Source organism: Hippopotamus amphibius, chromosome 1 (genome assembly GCF_030028045.1).
Source record: "Hippopotamus amphibius kiboko isolate mHipAmp2 chromosome 1, mHipAmp2.hap2, whole genome shotgun sequence".
Taxonomy (NCBI): Eukaryota; Metazoa; Chordata; class Mammalia; order Artiodactyla; family Hippopotamidae; genus Hippopotamus; species Hippopotamus amphibius.
Window position 1 is genome coordinate 24,304,949 of NC_080186.1, and position 23,411 is coordinate 24,328,359.

Below are 23,411 nucleotides of genomic sequence, written 5' to 3' on the forward strand. Positions count from 1 at the left end.
TGACAGTGGCAGACAACAGAGTTTACTATTTTAAAAACAAAACCCAACAGTAATACAATCACGTTAATCTTCAGTGAGATTAATTTAACATTCAAGATGACTGTGTTACAAGAGGTAACACCATCGCATCCCCTCCCCAGACTCTGAAGAAAGGAAGGAGGGAAGGAGCCAAACGAAGTACAAAGAGCATGGTGGTCTCTTGCCAATAAACCTCAACATGGGAATCAGCTTCTGGAGGGCAAAATGCAGGGGCTGTGTAATCCACATCACTGCTGGGTTAATAAGGACTGGCTACTGAAAGCCTTTCAAAATAATGCCACCCTCCTCCCAGCCCCCCATTCTTAGTTACTTGAATAATGTGCTGGCTGGAGGGAGAGCAGAGAGAGTGACAGAGACACACACAGTACCTGTTGTTGAGAATTGTAGTCAAAAAGTCCCACAGTTGCTGCTGCTGAGTCCACAGGTACCTGCGTGCCTGAATAATCAAACTGAAGAGGCTCCATGCCCACATGTTCCATGGGGTCCAAGGGGACACTCTGGGACTCCATGTTGGAGAAATCCTCCACAGGCTTGGCACCATTGGTGCTGGTCAGCTGGGCTAAACCCTCAGAACCATTCTGGTTTGGACCCAGAAGATCCACTTCATTAGCAGAGTTCTGGCAATTACCAGGGGTACGGCTAAACAGAGAAAGTAAAGGGCATTAAACCTTATTTGGAGTGGGGAGGGACACTACAGCAACCTAAGTTTAAGGACTACGTCCTTGACACAGCTCATTACCAACAGTATTTAAAACTATTTCTACAAAATGACCAGAGACCCTTTATGGCACTTACATTATAACCTGTAGAAAAACTCTTCTATTGCTTGCCTTTCCACCACAACCCATCCCTTAAATTTACATTAACTGCTATTAATTTACAATCACTTTAACCTAGGGACCCAGGTTTGAGGAACACTGGATGAACTTGGGTGGGGGGGGATTACTGCCTGAGGCATCCATGAAAACAGAGATCCCAAAATACAGGTAGTAAAATATGCCCCCCCAAAAGAAACATCTACTCTTTAAACAGAGACAATGGACAAAGTAGTTTCTAAGGAGAAATTCTACATCTGAGAACAATTCTATTTCAAAAAAAAATATTTTTTAATAGGTGAAAATTTTGTGTGTGTATTTCCTGGGAACCACTGGCCAATGATAAAACTGTCTCCCCTTTTCACCTTCTAAGAAACCAGAAGCAGACCATTACAAAATATGCCCCTGCAAAGGAGACAATTGTAAAAATTAAAAGTAATGGGTAGATGTAATTTATCATCCAAACCAGGACACTTCTAAGAGCAAAAAAAGGGCAGTATTAATAAATATCCTGGGACACAGGTATAAAAAAATACTGTCCTGGGTAATCCCAGGACACATGATCACCCCATGTAAAAAGACTGCAGGACTATGTAATTCCAATTCAGACCAATAAAGAATAATAATATATTCTAGTCAGGGGAGTAAAGCCAGTGACTACATTCTAAGCCTAAAAGAAATCCTATAGCCCTGGTACAAATTAAAGCTCTTATCGTGTTCCTTGACACACATACAACCCTTACCACTACCACCTGCCCCAAAGTCAAAGACCACAAAATAATGCCACAGGCTGCTTGAGATTCAGGATGGAGAGGCTACCCAAACTCATCTTAAAGACCTGTGTCTCAAATTTCTTCCAAAGACTGTAATTCTTTACACTCACAAGATACAAAAATTAGGTTAGGAAGACTAAACAGTTGAACGTTGTTCTACAATGACTCCAAAAATATATTTTAATTTTGGTTTTGTAGATTATTTTGTGTGTGTCTGTGTTCAGCCACATATATTAGCTTTAGACTAAAATTAAATTACTAAAAATTAAATTCTCTATACATCAGTGACTAAGGATTTTTAAATTTTTAAAAATCATATACCAGCACTAAAGGTTAGCTACATAAATGTAGAATACTTGCCAAATGTGGAAGATAAACACCGTATCATTTTAATAGTGTGCATATTAAAATTACAGGCTAAAACCTGCAAATCAATTATGACCAGAGATGGAATGAGAGGCCTCCATGGAAGGGATATGATTAAGAACAAGTCACTTGAGCTGCATCTCTGGTTCTTCAAAATGAAGAAAATGTTACCTACCCTGCCTATCTCAAAGGGAACTTGAGTCTCAAGTGAAAGAACGCTTAAGTTCTCAACTGTTTTTCCTTCTACTCGAACATGCCATAGTGATATGACATACTTCTGTTAGTAACCATGATTTCTCCCAAGATAGTGATTTGGGAGAAACTTGGGAGAAATCCCAAGCCACCCATCCCAGGTGATTTTGATATTTAAGAATCACTGAAATAACCTTTATGAAATCATTCTGCAAATCAGAGAGCTCTATACAAATGGAAAGTCTATTGTTTTGTTAAAACATCAGGTATGGACAGATCCTAGAAAGTTCTACCTTACCAGTTAATTTACAGTCTTTGTGGTATGGCCTACACTAGACCCAATAATTTATAAGGACACATAAGGAGGCAAAAAGAAAACTGAAATCAATATAAAACTAAATCAAAACAAAAACCCATAACCCCCATTCAAAAATCAGAAGTGTAAAACATACAAACCTAAAATCTTTGACGTCTGCGTCAATCCCATTCTGCACTGGTAAACCATTGGTCTTGTCCATCACATCACCCTCCTCCTTCAAATCTCCTAGCTTATCTCCATCAAACGTACCCTTGTTCTTCTTTTCACCTTTGTCGTTTTCATCACTGTCTGCATCCCTTGGGCCCTGTTTAAAAAATAGCTTCAGCTTCACTAATCATCATCAACTAATAATAGTGGGCAACCACTCTGGACACAAGACTACACTAGATGCTAATTAGAACAGGAGTGTCCATGACCTTTCAAGACATTACAATCTAATTAACATAAAACACAGAGGCAGGAACACTGCAGAAAAGTCTTGCCAAATGGGGAAGACAGACATACATTTATGTTACAGAGTTTAGGACAGTCTTATCATGCCCAATGTCCCACCACCCCATTTTTTTTCCTTTCTACCCAATGCCCAATCACAACTTTATATCTCTTGGTTCCATTTCTCTACTCTCAAATCTAACTCTATAGACTAGCTCGACTCCTACTAAGCCCCAGGAATGGCAGCTAACAGAATAGGTGGAATGCAGTAAGCCTACAAGATGAATGTTCTACTTTCACTGCCTGTGTAAACTCCTCCCTTACTTCTGAATATTGAGCTAAGTGTGGTCTAACATCCTTCCAATACAATTACTCTATACACTTCATCTTGGGATATATGCCCTGCCAATTTGCACCACCACCACCCCAGTTCCACCCAATGTCTCATGGCATATCGAATCGATAATTCACCAATCATCCTTAACATGAATTTTTTAATCCTTGAAAACATGTTAAATCTAACTATGAAATTCTTTCACAAAGAGTACTCTAAAAAGGTGTTTACCAATTGTCTTCCACTGCCTGTCCCATACCAGGGACTACATAGGGAGCGTGTTAAGCTGAATCACTGATGCAACAGAATTTATCTCTAAGTGCTTCAAACTACAAAGGCTGAAAGACTGGACCTAGAAGAACTGATGCGGTGCCAAGCACACTGATGCCCTGTTCTTTAAGGAAATTACATCTGTCTCCTCTTAACCAACGTTCTAAGTTAAGACATGGACATTTAAAGCAAAAGTGTCTTGATTTTCAGAAGGAAGAGAAGGTTTGGTATAGTAACTTGACATGGTACAGAAAGCTTTGCAAAACCTTATCCAAGGGTTAAGTAATTTTTTGCTTTTGTAAAACTAGAGAGAGGTAATCTTGCTTGTTCCCATCACTGACTTCTGGTTTAAGGAAGAAACAAATAGACTTGGACCAAAAGAAAGCTCCTGGTAAAAGGCAAGATCCAATCAGAAGATGATGAGAACTACTGCACAGCATCTCCAATTACCACAATCAAAATTCATGGGGCGGAGGATGGGGGGGATTACAAATGAGAGCTAAAGCAGCAGACACTCAGTTGTGAATGGGTAGGCCTGCAAACGCAAAATAAAAAGATGTTCTCTCAAAGTAGTTCTTAGCCATCTCTGGCCCAGAAAGACCAGACTCAGGGACCTTGACAATCTTAGACCTTTCAACTACCAGTTCAAAGCAACTGCTTTCAAAATCATTCTCTGTTCAAATGTGACACACAAAAACAAAGATTTCATGGCTAACATGAATAAAGGAACATATACCAGAAGGAATTCAGAAAGGATATATAACTTCGTTTTATGTAGCAGCAAGACGGTAAACTATAGTTTTGGCAGCAAATGATACAACTTCCCCATCTTCAAAGTATAACATTGTTATTGGTTCAAAAGGAGTAAATGACAGCCAATTAAGCATGACATTGAGATCCGAAACCAGATATGGGGATATGACAGGATTCCAAGGAAAGAGCTTTCAAAATGTCCAGAGATAAAAGCTTCCTCCTCTTGCAAAGGTAAAACTGAATACAGTTCCAGGCAGAAGTTCAAAAAATATGACAAAGAAAACTGAAATGACAAAAAAAAATCCTGCAAAACTTAACTGCTAAAATAAGAAGGATCCTTCCATTATCTTTATCATCAGCTAAGAGTTCAAGAGGTGGTGATAAACAACTCTACCTGAATCAGACAACACTAATGTCAATAATTTAAAAAGTATTAGAAGGATCATCCTACCAACACACCTAAGTAATCTTCTACAAATCTACAAATCAAGTCACTGGCTCAGGGGAAGCAGTTCAGCTCCAAATTCTCACAGGAGTTCAAAAGGTCTACAAGCAAAAATGAGAAGGAAATGAGATAAAGCAGCAATAGGAAGTTTCACCAACAAGCAAGGAATCTTGGGTACAGAAGAGACTCACTCACCAAATCAACGTTCTTCATGATCTTTTCTCAGTGACCCTTCACAAGGGCTTGCTGAGAACCTTCTCCCTTTCTGTAAGCCAACTGCTCCGGCCTGACACTTAGTCACTGATACTTACATTCTTAATGTTACTGTCAAGGGCTAGATTTTCAGATATCCCTGGGATGGGCTGGTTTTTGCCAATGTTATGCAGTCCATTTATATAAAATATAGCTACCTAGTTTTCTATTCTGACTAGGCTATTAATGCCTCAGCAGAACAGTAGGTTTCTCCTATTTGACGGTAAGGGACCCAATGAAGGCTTCCTTACTTGATCTGGATGGGTTACAGGGGGTGTTTCCATTTGGTAGAAATTCATAAAGATGAACATTTATGACTCATACACATTTCCGTACATGGGTCATATTTCAATAAAAGTTTTAACACGTTCAGTAAATCAGCAAAAGCCCTAAATTAAAATAGTTGACATGAAGTCTGATTTCTGAATGACAGCAAGTGGGAAGCTATTCTGTCACAAGCCTGTTATTAAAAAAGAATACAGAATATAGGGTTTGGGGTCATAAAAATGGTCTCTTAGAAATCTGAATACCTTAGAGAGAGAGAAGAAGAAGGGTATAAATGGGCTGGTATGTTTTATGGGATTTTAAAGTTTTTTTTAATGTTTAAGATAAGGCATTCCCTTAGGAAAATACTAACCCAGATTGCACAGAACCCACACTCAACTGCTAACACTTACTGGACTTTGCACAGGTCATTAAACTTGAGTTTTAGTTTTCTTATCTATAAAATAGGAATCATTTTGTTTAAAATAAAGCAGTGGTAAACATCAATGAAATGATGCATATGCAAAAGTTTATTATAAAGTATAAACCATTTTATACAAATATGATACTAGTAAAAACCATGCACGGGGTCAGTATTTCTTATGTAACTACCTGTGATATTAAGATTAAAAATTTTCAATGCTCCCATTAAGTGGTTTAACTCAAATAAAAGCGTATAGCCAATCTGGCCCTCCCAGAGACACTGTCATTTTCACAATGCAGTGGCTCTATGGTTGGTGTCGAATATCACAATCTTTTTAAAATTTGCCAGTGTCTGGGCTTTCTCCCAGAGATTCTGATTTAATTGGTCTGTAGAGGCTCCCACAAATGTTTTTAAAAGTTTCTCTTCCAATAAGCACTCACAATTGAGAACCACTATAATTGAGTCCAAATAAGCACCCTAAAGGCAGGGGGTATGTTTTGCTTTTTTGTCACATATTACCTAGCACATAACAATACTAAAAAAAAAAAAGTCTTAACTAAATGTAGTAAAAAACAAAGAAGGATTAATAGCATCCTTTTGTTGTAGGCTCCCTTTAGATGAATTTCAATCCAAAACTGTAACCAAAATACAGAGAGTAAAACAAAATGTCAGAGCGTGCTCGAAACGCAAGAGCCCAAGCCCAATCAAAATTTCTAGAGTAGGGTCAATGAGGGTTCTCAAGAGATCAGATCCCAGATCTACACAGACAGAGGAATATGTTCTGCTGCTAGATATCAAAGAACTGAGAGAACAGCAGACAGAAAGAAATAACCACATACTGTGGAGATCAGAGTCCATCCAGTCACGGCTCAGCTTCCTCAAAAGCCTCACATACAGGGGAGTTATTTCAGGGAATATCTATTAATTCTGAATGAAGTCAGAGAAATGAGAACTTAATTTTTCCTGTTATTGCAGAGATCTTATCAGAAAGCTCCACAAGGCAGAAGTCACATTCAATGAGATTAGTAATTTTCTTCCCCTTTTTTTGCTAAAAAGGAGTATTTTTGTGTATTTGCTTGACACGCTGAGTCCAAAAACCATAACATTAACTAAAATATTGGTTTCTTCTGTGTACACTTCTCAGTTTTTCACAAAATGCCCCCCAAAAACCAAAATGTCAACTTTCTTTGAAGTTCAGCAGTTTAATAGCTCCACTAGTAATAAAAAAGCGCCAAATATTTAAAAAAAATGAGTAAAAGTTTGAAATTACTAGTCATCTGAATTACTTTTAAATTAACATATTAAATACAATCCTATTGTGAGAAACTAATACACAAGCCAGTGTAGCATATACCTCAGTAAAAAGCAATACAGCTAGGAACTGAAATTAGAACAAAGTTGAATTCAGGTCCCATCACTTCCCTTCTAACCCTCACTTCACTTATCTATAAATTCATAGGGACAACATCAACCTCAAAGGGTTGTTTCAGGTATTAAATAAGGCAATTCATGAATGTGCAATTCCTTTTAAAAGATTATTTAAAATATTTTATCCAATTTTCACATTTTTCCCACTGCCTTTCTCAGACACATCCACCCTCACCTCCACTTCCCCTAAAGCTTCAAATTTGCTAGACATCTTATGTTTTCCCCCTGGAAAGACTATGGCTTTAATCATTAAATCCTCTGTCCCACTGACTTTTCTGAAATATGTGTATAGAATCAAGTTACCACCAATTACTACACCTCATCAAACGAGACACCATCAATTTATAAGACACACCTTCATTTTATGTGTTGTTAAAAAGGAAACACTGGCAATTTAAAAACTACATCATTTGAAAAACACATCCCAATTTCAAAATGAACAAAAGTGGAGAGGTATGCACTTCACAAACAGTGGAGCGTGGAATATACCAGGCACTGCGTATATGATCACCCAATTCCTGGTGTGCAAAAAGGTAAGACGAGTGTTCCCCTCTGCTATGGTACCACCAGATCCAGGAGGGAAAAGAGATGAAAACCAAAAAAGGTTTTCTGAAAGGTGTGCTTTTTTTAACTTTTTAGTCAGTGTCTAGAAGCTTGACACCACAAAGCAGAGCATATAGATTTCTTGTTCAAGGGAAGCTCAAATCTGAAGTGGCTCCACCCTGAGATAAAAGTTTCTGAATTCGATCTGTAATCTTCCAAGAAGATTATATAGCAGTATTTACTAAACTTTAATTGTATACAAATCACCTGTGGGTCTCGCCAAAACGCAGGCTTTGATTCAATAAAGTCTGGAGTAGAATCTGGGAGTCTGCATTTCTAAGAAGCTCCCAGGTGCTGATAATGCTACTGGCCCAAGGACGGTGGGGAGCAGGATTTCATAAGGCTTACAAAGCATTTTCATATATAATACACAGCCATATGAATTAGACTTTGTGCAAATGAGGAAAGTAAGGTCCAGTTGAGACTCAAACCCCTGCATTACACTGCACAAAGTTTTTAAACAAAAATAAATTAAAATGACACTGGCTGCCTGAAACAAATGCAGTAGAGACTAGAAAAGTATGTCATCAATTCTGTGACCTAAGTGAATTGCCATGAATGTGCAAGCATCCTCCAGGTCAGAAAGCAGCCAGTCTCTACAGACAAGCAGAAAGGTCTTCCCAAGATATTTTTTCTAAAAATCTTTCTTCTGCAAATTTAGGGTGGCCTTCACCCTATCTGAAGTTTACAGTAGTCTTCTCATTTACCTAGGAACCATAAACCAGAAAGGCAGAACTGACGATCCACTTTTCTGACTGGCTAGGCTTCAATCTATGTGAAGATCAGCTGGCACTTCAAAAGACCAACAAGGTCCTTAGATGGGTAATGTCACCCAATGACCTCAAATCATAGTAATTACATGTGATTGTGAACCACCCAGAACCATGCTTTGCTCTGTTTTGGTGTGTTTGTGGGGACGGGTAAGGGGACCTGTCTTTTTCCAGGAATAAATAAAATAAAGGATATAAAAAGAAAATAAAAGACTTGACTCTCACTTAACCGGTATTGAGTTTTCCCATTATTCTGAAAACTGCTACCCTGAAGTTTCTGATTCATACTTGGAATACTAACAAAAATTTACAGTGAGTGATGAGAACAAAACACTGCTGTCGGATTCTTATCATCAGCTGCAAGTACTCTTGTCACAGAAGCCAAAACTACTAAACTGAGTGCATTTGTACATTCAAAATGAACTTAAGAAAGGCTTAGGAAAGCTAGACAAAGAGTTAAATTCCTTATTCAAGCTTTACACATAAAACCTTACTGAAAATGGAAAACCACTGTAATTATTTTAGTTCTAGACCCCTTTAACTGAAAAGTTAATCTTTTCAGAGTCTGTCTTTTCTGTTGTCAGTATCTGAGAATAGCCCCTTAGTACCTGATTTGAGTCTACATTCACTATGCCATCAGAGATGACGTTTTCAGCTCTTGGGATTAAAATGGGGCTTCTCCATGGCTTACTGGTGGTAATGTTGGTACAGACACCCCAAAAAGAAAAACATCTGAGTGCTCTGATCCATAAACCACCGATTACTACTCTTCAGAACAACTATCTACAAGAAGCAGATATTCTGTCTTCCTTGGGCCTCTGAACTCAGCATTTTTTTTTAAAACACTGGGGAATGTCCATTTTATTTCCTTATTTTCAGTGGCTTAAATACAATCTGAACTCAGCACTCTTAATGACAAACTAGATTTTTAAAAAAAGCCCCACCACTTCTCAGAAGATATATGCACACCATGACAACCAAAAAGTGATTCAGGTTTCCATGACCAGAGAGCAAAACCAAGAGAAATATAAGATCAGCAGGATACAACGAAAAAGCTGATAAAGCAGTTCACTGATCCTCAGTTCTCCATCCACCAAAAGATCAGATGTGCCAGTGTGATGGACTGACGTCACCGATCAGTCTTCCTGTGCCACCATTTAGGTGCAACTCAAGTCAAAATACGGGATAATATTACCCACGACCCTCCTTCTGAAAAGTTGGAACACAGATTGGGAGAATTTTCATTTATCTTTATGCAAACCTCAGAAGCTCAGTAAAGCAGATGCTTTTTAGAGAATTCAACTTTCTGACCTCTGTCTTGAAGTCTTAACTTCCTCTGGTGACAATACTATAAAAGAGTTAAAAATCACCAATCTCTCAAGACAAGTAAGGATAGAAGCCACCTTTACAAAATCAAATAAAGATACTGAATACAAAAAATATAGCTTCGTCACAGATTAACTAATGCAATAATTGTTTAAAAAGATAAAAACTGGAAAAAATAATAAGTCAGCTCCAGCATTTTCTCTTTCTCCTAATTCTAATTATTTTTCAACTTCCTACAAACTTCACAGTAACCAAGGCACGTGCCTGGTGGCTAACGCCCAAGACTGAGAAGCTGGTCACACATGATAAAGAATTCATGGTAAACACCATACAGGCTCCTGTTCACCACAGTAATGACTTACCTACGCACGACACTAACTTTTCTCCTAGAGTAAATTACTAAAAGTTTATAGGCAGAAGTTAGAAGGCAGCACTTCCTCTGAGGAGTCTGCACTCTCTGAGAGGAGAGAAGTTTGAGTTAAGAAAAAGAGGTGAGCTGGGGATAAGTGGAAAGAAGAGAAGAAGTAACATCATTCTTCCCACGAGACAAAAGGCGGATGATCACTCTGTCGAATCCCATTCCTCACATCCAAAGGGTAGATCTTGTTCTTTCCAAGTAGTCTCTTGGGAAGGTTCAAGTACAAGAAGTCTTTTCCAATCTGATCTACAAGCCACTAAATCTGACCTACGTTTCTGCAGGGTCAAAAGACCCAGAAGTAGTCAGGTCAGCTTTGGAACAGCTAGTAGGCAAGACTCAACACAAAAGCCCCAGTTTACTCCCTTGATCTTCCCAAAGGTTATTATAAAAATGAACCATCCTGTTCTGGCCAATTTCCTCAAACCAAACCTCGAGGTGTGGAGCCAGGAGAAACTGAAACTAGTCTCTTAAATAAGTTCATTTCGACCTCCACCCCCAACCCCCTTTATTTTTGGTGGAATCAAAAGCTCCAGCCACATGTCAAATGTCAATGTCAGCTGATGCATCATCTTTGACGTGCCTAGAATGAAGCTAACTCCACGTGAACTGTGGTTTCCTTGGATGCCACCTGTTATCTTCCTGCCAACCAAGTCAACAATCATTCATTTAATGTCCACTAACATATTTAAGAATTGAATTTGACCTTTAAGAAAGCTGCACCAAAAAATGAACTACTGTGACTAAAGAAGTTTCAAGTGGAATTGGGAAAATGGGACTAAGCCTCTGATACCTAGCAACAGATGTCTAACAATAAAAACACTGACAACAAATGTTCCAAGATAAAAGAATGTAAGATAGTTATAAAGACAAAGTTATTAATATGCTGTGGCGGAAAGAAGGTCTCTTAAAATGACTGCCAACTGGTAGTATCTGCCCAAAAAAGACTTCAGGGAGAAAGTGCTTTGAAAAGGCACAAAACAAGTTGAGTTGGGAGAAGAGGAAGGAAGACAGATTCAGGGTGCCTTTCATGGTCTTCCTAGCTGCGACCTGGAATATAAAACCCGTCACAGAATACAAATTGAGGAAGACTCAAACAGAAATGCATCCTAAGACTTCTAAATCTAGAAAGTCAATGGTATAAGAAAGAACTAGTCTTAAGAAAGGCCATCAAAGATGCTTGAGGAAGACTGCTTAAGACTTAAAAGGGGAAGAGGCTGTAAACAGAGAAGCTGCTTTAGCTACGATTTAGCCTCAGAGAGATCAATGGTGATGAATCAAAAAAACTGCAATACAGAATTAACAGAACTTCTAATTTCCTGACAGGCTGGGTATGAGAAGCAAAGCTATTCAAAGACGGCCAAAGATCATTCCATAATTAAAGCCTAGCTAGCACTGATCCACTTTAAGGATCCTCGGGTACTGGCAAATCACTCTCTCAGATCTATTCCCTATGACACCGCCTTTAACTCTGTGTTAATTCCTTCTCTTTTTATTTTTATTTTAAACTAAAAATGGTGTTTTCTGGTAGACCGATGAACTGAGATCTAGATTTCAGTTCTTACCTCACATTACTATCAGTGAGTCCCAAAAAAACATCATTTCTCTATTTTTAAAAAGTTTAGTTTACATTGCCTGGCTGTGGTTGCTGAGATCCAATTACTATGAAAGTGTTTTTAAAAACCCTGCAATTAGTGCTGTGAATATCTAAGGAAACTAAACAGGCATGTTTTGCTTTAGGGGAAAGGGAAAAGAGAGAGAGAGATAGGAACAAGTTCCTCAAGCCAACTTACAAATCCTCCTTTTCTTAGACAGGAATCGCCCGGGGATGAGCTCAACACATACTCCACCATGCTAACGCCTAGTCCCCCACTCTCCGACCGTGGGGACAGTACAGAATTGACCTCACTGTTCACATGGAAACTCTGACCAGGTCTTCTCTGCACCATGATTGGCTGGGAAACTGAATGATCTACAAAAAAGATACACAAGCATGATACAGTGCAGCCAGAGGCTCAAACAAATTATGAGTGATGTCGCATGGATAAACCAATGACTGGGAATCAGGAAACCTGCCATGGTCAGTTGAGCCGAAACCTCTTATTGTGTTTTCCCTAAATATAATATTCTATATAAGCTAAGGAAACAGAACACATCCCTCATATATCCAGGATAACAGAGCAATACAGCAGTTCACATAACTGGTTTATCTAGCTAAGTGGATAAATTAATGTTTACCCCTTTCAAGTAGCAGAATTTCTTTTTAATATATTTTATTGGCAATGTTACTAAAACAAAATGTGATTTTACTGCCCTTTTTAAAACAACATAATTTGATCTTTTCTGATGACCACTGTCATCTGAGGTTCCCCCTTACACTGTGCTGTAACACAGCACATCAGCTTTTGAATTTTCTGTCTCCTTCCTCCCTATCATCTGTCATTTCTTCCTGCTGTCAGTGCGTCTGCCTCTACAAGTTCTCCCCATCCCTCTCTTCAGGGGTAGTCAGTCAAAGAGCATCCATGCCCAGTGACTTATTTGGCCCCAACCATTTATAGATAGATCACCCCATATACAGTATATAGGGGCAATGGGAGGAGAAAGAAACATGAACTTCAAATGGCAGGCATGGATTTTCTAATTCCAAGTATGCTGACAGCAGTACAGAACAAGAAGTTGTAGCTGAAATTATGGTCATTTCAAATAAGACCATTCCCCTGTGGCTAGCACTTCAGTAAAATAATGAAGATTTGATTTTCTGTTAATTATGTTTTAATAAATTACATCATATAAGCTCCTTCATGGCAATTATACTACAGGACAGGACACTGCTTGACATGCTTATGTCACTGATGTAAAACTCATGACTTGCCAACTGCTGAGGAAAGGAGCTCTAAGACAGGCATAAATCACAGTACAGATGCTAGATCTAGATTACCTGATGTTCCCCAGGCACTGTCTCGCCATTGATCACCCAGGAATATTCCTTTTGGTCCATCTTTGCTGGATTCATCTGTTTCCCAAAACTTTTTACCTGGCAAGAGCTGCTGCAAATTAAAAATAATAGATGCTTTTAAAGAATTCATAAAGGATGAAAGTACAGCAGTCAACACTTTCTTTTAGACAAGGGTACTGAAGATGCTCACGTGCCCTGAAGGTCTTTAATCACAGTGTTCTGACTCTGCAGATTGTGGTCAGAGCACTACTATATCTTTGGTAAAGTCACAAAGAGGCCTAATGCAAGGGGGGCTACAGAGCAACCCATCACAATAGAGGCTCAGTTTAAGTATCTGGAATTACTCAAATCTATGCCAAGATTTGGCGGGGGGGGGGGGGGGGGGGGGGGCCTCAGGCGGGCACTCATATTAGACCTATCAGCTAACTGCTCACTAAGAAGATTCTTACTGAAAAAGAAAGTACCTACAACTACTAAAAGGCTACTTCTGCTTACATGTATACTAACTGACTCTACAAAGTTGCTCAAGCTGGGGCATAAACTCAGATACCAGCTATGGAACACTAGAGGCAAAATTCACCTCCTTCTTCATACACAGAGATTCTATTCTGTTTGATCAAAACACTTTCAACACCACAAAGAAAAAACTAAAACAAATCACAACAAAAACAAAAACAAAAAAAAAACTTACCAACCACAACATTAACCTGTTCCAAGATTTTGGAAAGACAGAATAGCTATTCCCCCATTACTGGAAGGGAAATAAAAATCTCCTATCCTCAGTTAATCTTAAGAATACTTAGTAATGCCATTAAAGTGACTTCACAAAACATTCCACACTTCAAAGATATGCAGGCACCCACACTTCATAGAAATGCAGGCATCACTAGCTTTAAATAAGCTTCAACCAAAGAAATGCAAACTACCCTGCAAGCAAAACACAGTACAGTTTTGCACAAGATCAAAGCATTAGTGACCTGGGTTACAAAGTAAATTTCCATTAGAATCCCATCATTCTTCATTCTGTTTTACTCACTAAAATGTCCCTCTTATTTCTTCTCATGTTTTCATTTCAGCTGCTATTAGTCAGATAAGAAACTCAGAAGTCTGAGACAGTACTTAATCACTGCTTTTGAACATAAAAGAATGCACCTGAAGAGTTTTATTCAGAGGAACAGAATAAAAAACCAGAAAGTAGGAAACATTTGCTCTCCTCGACAGTAAAGGTTTACCTTTTCGATTTATAACCCATAACCCAATGATAAGAAATAGCTCAACTTCGCCTCATTAAAACGAACCTCAGCTTTCCAACCTAAATTCACGGTTTCTCAGAATCAATTTATTCTAGCTTTATAAAACTGTCTGGTAGACATGGGTTCCTACCTGGAGCAAAGCAGTTTCCCATGTACTTTTTTCCCCTAACTTGTTATTTTCTAGTCCAACAAGGTCCTGACAAAAGACACATTTTGGTCTGACATTTAACTGCACAGATGCACTGGTTTTCTTGAAGATGAGCAGTTGTGAGCAGTCAATTCCTAGTGTACCTCTCTAGAGTTCATTCTCTGAGAGAAACAAGGACACAGCTGGTCTGTTAACTTGAGGGGAAGGGGGCACGGGTAGGAGGGAGAGCCCAGACCATAGCTAAGCAGTGGAATCAGGGAGCCCTGGACTAAACAGCTTTGATGTGTCCTAGGACAAAGTGCAGGACTGCCCTGGGCCTCATTTTCTTCGTACTAATGAAGGAAATATTTTTCAAGTTACTGTGATGATTAGAGATACTGTTGATGCGTGCCTACCACAATGCCCACCACACAGGAGGTTCTCAAAATAAATGTATTCAGTGGCATTATACCAAGGCAAAACAGCTGTAAACCACAGAAGGAACACTGAAAATTAATGTGTACTCACACACAACTCAAGAACTCTTGTTTTTAAACTTACTTTTCTCCTCTTAATCTCAAAAATGCCCTCTTATAAGATTACAAATAGAATTTCTTTCCCTATTGGTTGTACCCTATCCAACTAACATTCTGATTTTCCTCCTGTATTTTGTAGGGAGTATGAGCAAATAAGAGTCCGCACCAACTCCTCCTCTGTGCACCGTAAGAAAGCATGCCAGCACAAGGGGCTCCTCACCTGTTGGTTAGCTTTAATCTCCCCGTGTTGGAAAGAGAGCAAAGGTGATCAGATAGACTCATTATGGTGCTCCTTCCTCTCAACACACATTTAGAAATCTTTACTCAAAACTCAAGCTTCTCTAAGCACCAGCCTCCTCTCTAAGCACCTCCTCCTATATGCAAATACAGTCTGTCCATAATTTGTCAAATTGCTTACTGAAAGCAGCAGCCCTTGAAATCAAGGCTTCAAAAATGACGTCTAAGATCCTGTCATCTTTCCCTGTAGCTTGCCAGGTTGTCACAACGTGCAAAGCCAGCAAAAGCGGGTCCATATGTGAGCAAGGCTGTTTCTAGGCCAAATTCTCTCGAAAAGAAACAATAACATAACAAACATGTAGGAAGGTACTAAAAAAGTGGAGACCATACTTCAAAGTAGTAAATAGAGGCAACAGGACTCAAAGAAATACAGTTGTCCCTCGGTATCCATGGGGGGTTGGCTCTAGGAGCCTCCTGGGATACCAAAATCTTCAGATGCTCAAGTCCCTTATATAAAATGACACAGCTCAAGTCCCTTACATAAAATGCATACAGTACACACTGAAAAATTCAAGACCCTAGTCTGATACCAAGAAGAAATGGTGTTTCCCACTATTAATAATATGTATAAATATAAGTCCTAAAAAGATGCTAGGAGGAGCCCCAAAAGTACTAAAACCCCATATGCTTTGGCAAAGTAGCCAAGAAGATCAACTATTATTAATGAAAACGGCAGGGACTGAAAAGGCAAGTCTGTAAGAGATAAAGAAAAAGAAGGTGGTAGACGGTGGTAGCAAGCCAATTCTAGGAGGAAAAAAAGCAGAACCTATGGTTCACAAGAGTGCTCTGCAAATGGAAAGAAAAGTAAACTACTGAATCAAGGTACCTCAGCAAGGACAGAAGCAAACTTAGCAAAGCTCCTCAGTCTCCGGACCTTAGAGAGAACCTAGCATTTCTCTTTCCTTCAAAACATACCTCTCTCCACTCTTCAGTTTTGTGGCAAGCAGCATCTGAAACGACTCCTAATGTCTCTGTCTCTTGATACTCAGACCTTTATGTAAATTCTCCCTCTTCTCCTGACTGTGGGGCTGAACCTAGTGACTTGTTCCTAAGTAATAACAAAAGGCAAAAGTGATGGGGGTGCCGCTTTCAAAACTGTGTTTAAAATATGAACTTCCATCTTGCTTCTACTCCTCTCTCGCCCTCTCACCTTCTCACTTTAATGAAGCTAGCTGCTATACTGTAAGCTATCCAACAGCTTTGCCATATGGCAAGGAACCAAGAGAGGTCACTGGACATCACTTTATTATGAACTGAGGCCCTCAGTCTAGCAACCTGCGGTAAACTTATTTCTGATATCAACCACGTGAGTGAGCTTGGAAGTAGCTCCTTCCCCAGTTGGACTTTGAGATGATTGCAGCCCCAGCTGAAATCCTGACTGCAGCTTGTAAGGGACCCTGAAATAGAGAATCTTGCAAAGTCATGACTGGGATCCTGACCCACAGAAACTCTGAGGTTTAAATAACGTGTTGTTTTAAGCAACTAAATTTTGGGGTAATTTGATATGTAGCAATAGGTAACTAATATAGCTGTGAATATACAGAAGAGTTTTCTTACATTTAAAACATCTAAGAATTTGTTTTGAAGAAGCACTTCTTGTTCCATTTCTAATATCTAAAATCAAAGCGTTTTTTTTTTTGAATTTGGAAAAAATTACATCCATTCCATGTTCTCCCCTACTCTGTCTTATAGCCCTTCTGTATTAAAAAAAAAAAATGAATGGCTTCTTAAATTTTGCAAAATTAAATGGACTTAGATATGTTAAGCTTACTGAGAGTTAGTAGCAAGCACATAGTCAAGAGTCATTCAGGGACTTCCCTGGTGGCGCAGTGGTTTAAGAATCCACCTGCCAATGCAGAGGACACAGGTTTGATCCCTGGTCCAGGAAGATTCCACATGCCACAGAGCAACTAAGCCCATTTGCCACAGCTACTGAGCCTGAGCTCTAGAGCCCTTGAGCCACAACTACTGAGCCCATGCTCCGCAACAAGAGAAGCCACTGTACTGAGAACCGCGCATACTGCAACGAAGAGTAGCCCCTCCTCACCACAATTAGAAAAAGCCTGTGTGCAACAATGAAGACCCAATGCAGCCTGCCCCCCAAAAAAAGTCATCTAAAATAAAGACACCATTCAAATCTGATCATATTAAGAGGAGCTATAATCTACTGAATATAAAAGTGATGATGAGTATCCAATTGTTAGTTCAAATTCAGATTCAATCCCTCTAAAGGTAACAACATCCACAGCACTGGCTAAAACATTCTGGTTCTCCAGCCCACATCAGGCGTTGCCAAATATTCACTTACGTTACATCTAAATTCAATCACCAAACATTCAAATGCAACTAGTATATGAAAAGATAGTTACTGCTTACCCCATCAAGAACTTAGAAATAAAGACTGTTCTTCGACAGGATAACAAAGAACAGATCGCAGCAGAGGTTTAAAAAATTAAATTTAAAGAAAGATTAGGTAATAAGAGGATTAACAGATTTGACAATTCTAAAGGAAGATAAGGGAATTAGGAATTGGTCCAACAAAAACAAAGGAGACTCAGGGAGTCAGATGTAGACAATATCATCCAGTATGCATGCTTAGGGAGAGGACGTATAATGCACAAACAAGTCTATCATTATAAAAGCAATTAATGCATCAGGCTAGATAGAACCATGGTTACATAGCCACTAAAAACATCCAAGTAACTTCCCTGGCCCAGACTCTGCTTACCAAGCAAACTTAAGAGAACTCTGCTTCCTCCTATAGCCAAACATGCTGATCACTGAACACAATTATCCTGTCCACTTGAGAGTTGTTATTTTTCCTTATAAATTAGTAAACTGCATTTTAGTTTTCACACATTAATCTCTTGTGGTTCTAGTTAGTATAGGTCAGTTCTATAATCCAATCATCTCTAAATTAGTAAATCCCTCTCAAGACCTACAAACTGAGAACCAGGGTTTGGGAGGTCCTACCATCCCGACACAGCAATACAACAGACTTTGTACTCTTCCTTGTATTGTTCCACTAAATGGGATTCCTAATTGCCCCTCCAACAGTATCGGTTCTCTAGTCTTTAGGAGAAAAACATACACTATTCATCCCAGCTTGAACCAAGGTTTATAAAAGAAAAGACCTAAGGAGAGTAAAGAAATTAGTAAACTTATTCATGAAGCTTCTGGATAACAGCAGAAATTATGCACTGGTTTACAAGCACCATCCACTTGGGAAACCTCTAAATTGTGTTCGGAAACACCTTTTTTTTTAATCAACTAACAAAAAAGACAATATACAAATCCACACTTGCACGATCAACCACCACATTAACCCCTACTAAGAGTCCTTGAAACAGAGGTGGAGACAATAAACTAAAGGGCTGAGAACATCAAAAACCTCTAGTCTTCTTATTTTAAGAAGTAATATAGTGGCAAAGCACACACAACTATTCTGAAATCATTTTAAAAAACAAACAAAAAACTGGTTTCAAATCCCAACTGTGTGAATTTAACTCACCTAGGCCTCAGTTTTCTCACCTATAAAATGAACTGTTATGAACATTAAATAATATAGTGTGTAAAGTGGTACAAGGCAGGACTCAGAGTAACCACTCAAAGAATAGCTGCTAATATTATTTAATAACAAAATAGTAACCAACAGACTTCACACTACTAATGGCATAGCCAATGAAATGCTCCTGTGTACTCAGCTAGCAGATGTGAGCATATCACCCAGCGCACTTCAGTGTAAATCCCATAAAATTAAGAGCCCTAACAAAACACCGCAAGAAGAACCATGATTAAAGCTTCGCAAAAACTAAGAAGCAAGCTGATTATTAAGGACTGTATGTGTCTGGACTTCCCTGGTGGCACAGTGGTTAAGAATCTGCTTACCAACGCAGGGAACACAGGTTCGATCCCTGGTCCAGGAAGATTCTACATGCCGCAGAGCAACTACGCCCAGGTACCACAACTACTGAGCCTGCGCTCTAGAGCCCTCGAGCCACAACTACTGAGCCCACATGCTGCAACTACTGAAGCCCGCACACCTAGAGCCTGTCCTCCACAACAAGAGAAGCCACAGCACTGAGAAGCCCACGAGCACTGCAACAAAGAGTAGCCCCTGCTCACCACAACTAGAGAAAAAAGCCTGCGTGCAGCAACAAAGAGCCAACACAGCCAAAAATAAACAAACACACACACACTAGGAACACCTCTTTTAAAAAAAATGGGGGGGGGGGGGAGCTTGTATGTGTTTGACCATACCAACACTAATACTTGCACAGATGGAAACTCTGTACTCAAATACTCTGTACCCAAGAGGAATAAAATAGGTAACTACTTACACACTCAACATAGGCTACACAGAGATATCTCTCAGAGCAGAAATTTGGCTTCTTACGGAGAACAGTTCACAGGGATTCTATGGCCCCAAAAGCATGAACAGGTTTGATCATCTTAAGTGTCAATGTAAACTTCCAACATAAGCTTAGTTTCACTGGAATGTAGCCAATGCAGGAGTTGAATATCTGATATTTTAACTAGTGGTAAGATATAGCATCCTCCTCCCAATTTTTTTAATCTCTTGGTAAATATTCTCATTAAATTAAAAGAATTTGACATCAACTCAGAGAAAGGACCACTCAGCACTGACAGAAACAAAAGAAGTATAGTTGGTAAACACTGATAGTCACACATTCTAGTCAAATTCTGACTGTAAAAACTTAATTTTCAGAAACCCTTTCTCAAAATCTTAATGCCCTAAGGAATTTGCCTGGCCCTCTATACCACAGAGGGTTTTTGTGAAATCTAGTGAGACAGTTCATAATAAATACTATAAACTACACACATAAGTCATTACCAAATTTTAACAAGAAACTGTTTAAATATAAAAGAATAAATCAATATCCTTTACAAGGCTTTTAAAAAAAAGTACATATATCCATTCACTGTTACGACAATTCTTTTGGAAAGCGTTCGGAAAAAATATACATTGAGTCACGTTCACCTCCTACACTGTTGGTGGGAATGTAAATTGGTGCAGCCACTATGGAAAACAGTACGGAGGCTGCTTAAAAAACTAAAAATAGAGTTGCCATATGCCCCAGCAACCCCATTCCTGGGCATGTATCCAAACAAGACTACAATTCAAAGATACATGCACCCCTGTGTTCACAGCAGCACTATATACAATAGCCAAGGAATGGAAACAACCTAAACGTCCATAAAGAAGATGTGGTATATACATACAGTGGAACATTACTCAGCCATAAAAAAGAATGAAATAATGCCATTTGCAGCAACATGGATGGACCCAGAGATTATCATACTAAGTGAAGTTAAGTCAGAAAGAGAAAGACAAATACCATATGGTATCACTTATACGTGGAATCTAAAATACAATACAGGGACTTACTAGGTGGCTCAGTGGTTGGGAATCCACCTGCCAATGCAGGGGACATGGGTTCGAGCCCTGCTCTGGGAAGATTCCACATTCCACAGAGCAACTAAGCCTGTGCACCACAACTATTCAGCCTGCGCTCTAGAGCCTGTGAGCCACAACTATTAAGCCCATGTGCTGCAACTATTGAAGCCCACGTGCTTAGAGCCCGTGCTCCACAACGAGAAGTCACTACAATGAGGAGCCCACACACAACAGTGAAGAGTAGCCCCCACTCACAGCAACTAGAGAAAGCCTGTGTGCAGCAACAAAGACTCAACACAGCCAATAATAAATAAATAAATAAATAAATAAAATAAAATACAATACAATACAAAGAACATATCTATGAAACAGAAACAGACTCACAGATATATCTGAGAACAGACCTGTGGTTGCCAAGAGGGAGTGGAGGGTGGGGGAGAGAAGGGTTGGGAGTTTGGGATTAGCAGATGCAAACTATCATGTATAGAATGGATATACAACAAGGTCCTACTGTATACTGCAGGGAACTACACTCAATATACTATGATAAACCATAATGTAAAGGAACATGAAAAAGTATATTTATGTACAACTGAATCACTTTGCTGTACAGCAGAAATTAACATGACATTGTAAATCAACTATACTTTAATAAAAATTTAAAAAATAATATTAATAAATTAAAAAGCTAGAAAAAAAAGTCATGTTCATTCCTGAGAATTTATCTCTAAAGAATTCAAAAGGGGGTAAAAAAGCTTCACATTCAAAGTATAAGAGCAAAAAAGTTGGGAGCAAACTATACGCTCAATAAGGTACAACTGTATGCGACAATGTAAGCCCACACCAAACCAGTTACCATGACTATATGTAATATTTATAAAATAACATTAAATTTTAAAAGCAAAATACAAAATTGTACATGAAAAGACTGCTTCTCCTCATGCACCCTTCCCTTTTGGATCAAGACTGGAAAGAAAAGCACAAATTGAAATAGGTGCTCACTGATGTAGTGGGATTATGAATGACGTTATAAAATATACCTTCATTATCATTTAGAACTGATTTTCAGTAAGTAAAAACTGAGATTATGGTGGTACAAAATTCACTACAAATAAGGCATTTTCTCTTAAGCAGATACCTGTCACTTCAACATAAGTTCAAAGTGACAAGTTAGTGGGAATTTTGAGAAAGCTCACACCACATTTCAAATATGAATATTTTTAAGCAACCAGATTAACAACTTCCAATCCACTTTGAAAACTGTAGCTTAAATAAGGGATGTTGAAAACGTTTAATGGTTTAATTACAAGCCAGTTTTTTTTAATTAAAAATAACTAGGAAGGAAGGGAGGGAGGGAGGGAGGAAAGGATGGGGTTTTCATTTTTCCCTTCTCTTCTAGAAAGTTTAAGGAATGTGATCTTCTAAATTCTCACTTCTCATTTACATATCTACTAATTAAGGAAATGGTCTGCATTCATTTTTTAATCAGTTACTCAATACTTACGTGTAAAAATTATTTTTAAATGTTTAAACATTTTTGTTCTGTTTCATTCTATTTCGCATCACCAAAAAACTGTCTAAGAATCAAAATTTGCTGTAATTTTTTTCAGATTTCACTACTAGGCAGCATCACAATCTGGCACCTAGTCATTACTGCTTAAAATTTTTAGTCTGTGGTAAGATGACTACTAGTGAAAACAAATTTCCATATTAATTGTCTCTCAATTAAATATCTCTTTTGGTTGAAATCTAATATATTCCTTTTAAGAAAGAAAAGTTTAATTTTTTGCATAATCATAACTGCAGTATATAAAATTAACAGATTTTTAAAAAATATTTTCCAGGGTTATTAAGCACTTTTCATAGTAAGCACTGTTAACAGTTGTATCTAATGTCCTTTAATAACACTTCCACCACTAAGGATGAAGTTACACAAATCGCTTAGGCCTGGCCAATAAGATGTAGTTTGATCTTCTCTCTCTTATCTGGAAAACCAATACTGCTTTTCTGACTATTGAAAAAATAAAAGTTTTAGCATCTAAAGTCAAAAAGTAAACTATTACTTGAACTTACCCTGAAATGTACACCCTACTTCCACTACTGGAAGTAACAAAAGTAGCAAAAAAAACAAACAGGACTTCCCTGGTGGCCCAGTGGTTAAGAATCCGCCTGCCAATGCAGGGGACATGGGTTCAAGCCCTGGTCCAGGAGGATCCCATATGCTGCAGAGCAACTAAGCCCGTGTGCCACAACTACTAAGCTTGTACTCTAGAGCCTGCAAGCCACAGCTATTGAGCCCACGTGCTACAACTACTAAAGTCCCGTGCAGCTAGAGCCCGTGCTGCACAACAAGAGAAGCCACCACAATGAGAAGCCTGTGCACCGCAATGAAGAGCAGCTCGCCCTCTCCACAACTAGAGAAAGCCCACACCCAGCAACAGAAGACCCAACTCATCTAATAAATAAATATATAAATAAATTTTAAAAAAACAAACAAAAAATTCTCTGCCCCGAAAGAAAAGACTAAAAAGAAAAATCTACCAGAAATCAAGCTGATACAGTTACAAAGCATTTTAAAATCAGCACACTAATAGTGTGATACA

At 38.7% G+C, this 23,411-nt stretch overlaps 1 protein-coding gene across 16 annotated transcripts in view; it reads right to left on the reverse strand.

The window, feature by feature from the left end:
• PUM1 (pumilio RNA binding family member 1) overlaps positions 1 to 23,411 on the reverse strand; it is a 122,020-nt gene that overhangs the window by 61,063 nt on the left and 37,546 nt on the right. For 11 of the 16 annotated variants that reach the window (XM_057703205.1, XM_057703198.1, XM_057703188.1 and 8 more), the window contains 4 exons: positions 13,159 to 13,267; positions 12,014 to 12,192; positions 2,642 to 2,808; positions 408 to 678 (listed from right to left, as the gene is read on the reverse strand). In XM_057703205.1, coding sequence (XP_057559188.1) covers positions 408 to 678; positions 2,642 to 2,808; positions 12,014 to 12,192; positions 13,159 to 13,267 — 726 coding nt within the window. Of the gene's footprint in view, positions 1 to 407; positions 679 to 2,641; positions 2,809 to 12,013; positions 12,193 to 13,158; positions 13,268 to 16,304; positions 16,546 to 23,411 lie in introns of those variants that run through there. The other 5 variants (XM_057703251.1, XM_057703260.1, XM_057703243.1 and 2 more) reach the window with 3 other exon arrangements.